At 32.4% G+C, this 4,601-nt stretch overlaps 1 protein-coding gene across 1 annotated transcript in view; it reads left to right on the top strand.

Moving 5' to 3' along the window:
- ORC4 (origin recognition complex subunit 4) overlaps positions 1 to 4,601 on the top strand; it is an 89,102-nt gene that overhangs the window by 65,151 nt on the left and 19,350 nt on the right. The window contains 1 exon segment of the mRNA XM_017847624.1: positions 2,349 to 2,397. Within this exon segment, the coding sequence (XP_017703113.1) occupies positions 2,349 to 2,397 (49 nt within the window).

Genomic DNA, 4,601 nt, shown 5'->3' with positions numbered 1-4,601 from the left:
ATTATATATGATTATAGATTATATAATCTATAAATTATAATATATTAATCTATGAAAATATTAACATAATAAAATACTAATCTGATAATCTAAAAGGTTGAGTAAATTTGTCCCTTCCATAGTCTGTAGGTCTTTGAAGTGTAATTTCAAAATGCCCCTTCTGTAAATCTAATATTCTACCTCTTGTTTAGAATGTGATGTTGAAGCTAGTGGCATATACTGAGCCGAAGATAGTTCCTATTAAGTATGCTCAGTTTGGCTTTTGGTTCCCAGTTGATCTGGATAGGTATTTCTGACATTTTTAAATGTTACATATTCATATTGGTTTTATGTGAAATAATAAACACAATTTTTTATCATTCTGTTCTAATCTTCGCTATTATTATCACATATAGAGATTATTAGTTTAAGTTGTATCCAAAAAATGTTTTGGCTGTGTTCCAAGTAAGCATAGCCATGCGTGATATGATATACATAAATTCTTCAATATACTCTTGAATAGAGAAATACTGGTACAGAAATTATTAGTTTAATTCTTTCATTATATACATTTGGTTTCTTCTCAGAGAGCATAATTAGGTTGCCAAAGGTCATAAAATGGCAGAGGCTAGACATTATAAGAACCTAAGTCACTTAATTCAACCCACAGCTTTTCTGGTTTGATATAAGCAGACATATATATGTATATTATACATGAACAAATACGTATTTATAGAAGTATATACTTAGGGCCGGGCACGGTGGCTCACGCCTGTAATCCCAGTACTTTGGGAGGCTGAGGTGGACAGATCACGAGGTCAGGAGATCGAGACCATCCTGGCGAACCCAGTAAAACCTCGTCTCTACTAAAAATACAAAAAAATTAGCCAGGCGTGGTGGCGGGCGCCTGTAGCCCCAGCTTCTGGGGAGGCTGAGGCAGGAGAATGGCGTGAACCTGGGAGGCGGCGGAGCTTGCAGAGCGAGACTTCGTCTCAAAAAAAAAACAAAAAAGAAGTATGTACTTAGTATCAGATATGATAATCTTTTAAACAAAAAGCCTGAAAGACAAGCTACCTTTGAGTAACTGACCACTGATTTCCCAACAGATTGTCTCTTTGAGGATTTGTTACATTATGATAAATTATGGATAACACCTCTTGGTCTGCCTACCTTGGAAATAGCATAACAACATCACAATATGTGAAAGTTTAAAAAACTTTATGCTATTTTTATGTTAGATCTCTCAACTGGAGAATGAATAAGTGCGTTTCTTTTCTCCTTTATATCTCCTCAAATTTAAAGTTGGCTGTTTCTTTTAATTATGAACTCTGAATGAAATAAAAATTAATAACTTTAATGAAAAAAATATTTTAATGGGCCTTCTACCCACAATCTGAAGCACCTAGATAATGCATCTACTACGTTAAGTTTCATCAAGAATATTTAATTGTATCCAAAAACGTTTTGGCTGTATTACAAGTAAACATAGCCAAACATGATATGATATACATAAACTCGTCAATATACTCTTGGCTGGGGGCGCAGTGGCTCACACCTGTAATCCCAGCACTTTGGGATGCCGAGGCAGGTGGATCACGAGGTCGGGATATCGAGGCCATCTCTGGCTAACACGGTGAAATCCCGTCTCTACTAAAAAATACAAAAAATTAGCCAGGCGTGGTGGCAGGCGCCTGTAGTCCCAGCTACTCGGGAGGCTGAGACAGGAGAATGGCGTGAACCCGGGAGGCGGAGCTTGCAGCGAGCCGAGATCGCACCACTGCACTCCAGCCTGGGCGACAGAGCGAGACTGTCTCAAAAAATAAATAAAATAAAAAAATTCTTCAGTATACTCTTGAATAGACAAACACTATTATAGTATCTAATGCTTCAAAAGAGCTTTCTGTTTTTGTATCTCATTTAAATTCATGGTTATTTCTTTACCAGTACAAATTAATTTGAGAGTTGCAAGACCCCACTGTGTTTGAAGACACAGAGTAGAATCCATTTCTAAGTCTCAAACAATATTTAGAATATGGCACCTCTACAAAACTACCTTCAAATTTCTTACAGATTTTGTCCGGAAAATATAAAATTCCTTAACTTTTCTTTTTCTTCTTTGATCGTTACATCCTCAAGTTGTAAAATATAAAATTTCAAGCATGACATTGTAATTGCCATTTTCAGTGTTGTGCCATCTTTGCTTAAGTATTTAAGTTTTAGATAGGAAGTATAGAGACACTCAGCAAAGTCTAGGCAGTGACTCTAATAACTAGAAGATATACAGTGTTTATATAAAATCTGAGAATCAGCCCTCTTTTATTCTTTATTTCACTAAATTTTTAATCATTTTATCTCATTTTGTTGTTCAGGGAAGCTTTGCTGAAAACCTTTCATTTCTTCTGGAAGCTTTAAAAAAAGGTAAATATTAACATATTCAGCCATTTCAGAAGATATGTTTTAACTTTATTTTTTCCTTGATTATAAAGGTAAATACAAGCTTTTGCCAAAGAAAAACTCTCAAAATACAGAAACATTAAAAGAAATGATCACTGTATTCCCCCCCCACCACTGATAACAATGATTATCTCAATTAGCATTTGGTATTCTTTATTCAGTAATATATACAGTATAATATACTGTATATACTGATGTTTATATCAGTATATTATTGATGGAGATAAATGTAACTTTTTACAATAAAATTATTTTACCTATCATTTTGTAATCAGCAAATTTTGATCTGCATCATTTTTATGGTTCTCATCTTGTTTTATAAGGTGCTATTTATTAATCACCAATTATGGACTTTTGTTTCTAATTTTTTATAATTAAGAAGAGATACTTAGATGATCATCCAGATATTTCCTGGAATAAATTTCTATGGGTAGAATTCTGGGTTGAAAGGCACCATCTTTAAAAGACATCTAAAACTACTCTAAAGGTTTACTTTGTAAAATATTTGATAATACCTTTTCTTCGCAACCTCAGAAACTATTATTATTTTATGTTTGCCCATATAATAGAAGAACTTTCATCTCTTAGTTTAATTTGAATAATTTTGTTCTTTGTTTAATTTGCATAATTCTGTTAGTGGTAGTGCTTGCCATTTCATATTTTTATTGACCTTTGAAATTTCCTGGTTTATGTACAGTCATGTGCCACATAACAACCTTTAATTCAATGATAGACCACATATGTGACAGTGGTCCTATTAGATTATAAAACCATATTTTTACTGTACATTTCCTGTGTTTAGATATGTTTAGATACACAAATACTTTCCATTGTGTTACAGTTGCCTACACTATCACATGCTCATAGGTTCATAACCTTGGAGTAATAGGCTATGCCATATAGCCTAGGTGTCTAGTAGGCTACACCAGTTAGGCTTATGTAAGTACACTCTTAGGATTCTTGTACAATGATGCAATCACCTGACAATACATTTCTCAGAACGTATCTGTCGTTAAGGGACACACGACTGTATTTCCTGTTGGGTCTTTGACCTATTGTGGTAATGTTTATCTTATACTTATTTATTGGAATTTTTGTGTTTTATTTTTCTCTTCCCTTAAGTTTGGTTTGGACTTTTCTGATGATCTAAAGTTTTACGTTTTCCACGTAGTTAAGTTTATCTAGAAAGTTTTTTCTCTCCTTCAGATTATAAAACATTGATCCATCTTTTATTTAATATATATATTTGTAATTTATAATTTGTTTGGAATTTATTCTGATTTTACCTGTGAAGTAGGGATCTAACTTTGAATAGACTAATTTTCCCCACTGATGTATAATGCAATATTTTATCAAATACTAAAATTCTGTATTAGTACATAGGTCTCTTTCTAGACTTTTGAGTAATCCCTTTGGTTTTATACCAGTATTAAATCATTTAGACTACTGTATTTATTTGTGTGAAATAAGTCTTTCTTTTATCAGATACTTGTTTTACCTTTTAACACAAATGTAAAGGCATTAAGCCTAAGGTAAAAGGGATTCTTTTACTAAAGTTGTTTCCATCATTGAAGTGAGAAAAATGTAACCAGAGGGTGATGTGGAACTTTCCCAATGAAAAGCATTGTAGTTGAAATGCTAAAAGTTGTGCATAAAGGGAGTTTAAGTGGCTTTAGTTGAATTTTATAATCTAAAAGTTTGTTTATAACAAGTATTTCTACAAGAAATGTACCTTGTATTTCTACTAAACAACTCTCTTTTAAAGCATTAGTTTTGTTCATTAATTAATGACTCCTCATATTTTAATCCTAAAGTGTTTTCGTTCTGTGCAGATATAGAAAACTCTTTCTCAATTTTATAATCATTAAATAAGAATTATATTCACATAATTATAAAATAATAGTCTTTAGTAATTTAAATGATTTTTGACATTTTTCAACAACAAACTCTACTAGAGTCTAGGAACTAGACTGAACTTTTTATTTTTTGGAGATGGAGTTTCACTCTTGTTGCCCAGGCTAGAATGCAATGGTGTGATCTTAACTCATTGCAACCTCTGCCTCCCCAGTTCAAGAGATTCTCCTACCTCAGCCTCCCAAGTAGCAAATTATTATTATTATTATTATTATTAATTTTTTTTTTTTTTTTTTTTTTTTTTTTTTTTTTGA

Source organism: Rhinopithecus bieti, unplaced genomic scaffold (genome assembly GCF_001698545.2).
Source record: "Rhinopithecus bieti isolate Rb0 unplaced genomic scaffold, ASM169854v2 scaffold_28529, whole genome shotgun sequence".
Classification (NCBI taxonomy): domain Eukaryota; kingdom Metazoa; phylum Chordata; class Mammalia; order Primates; family Cercopithecidae; genus Rhinopithecus; species Rhinopithecus bieti.
Note: the sequence above shows the minus strand (reverse complement) of the source record. Positions and strands in the feature narration are given on the sequence as shown.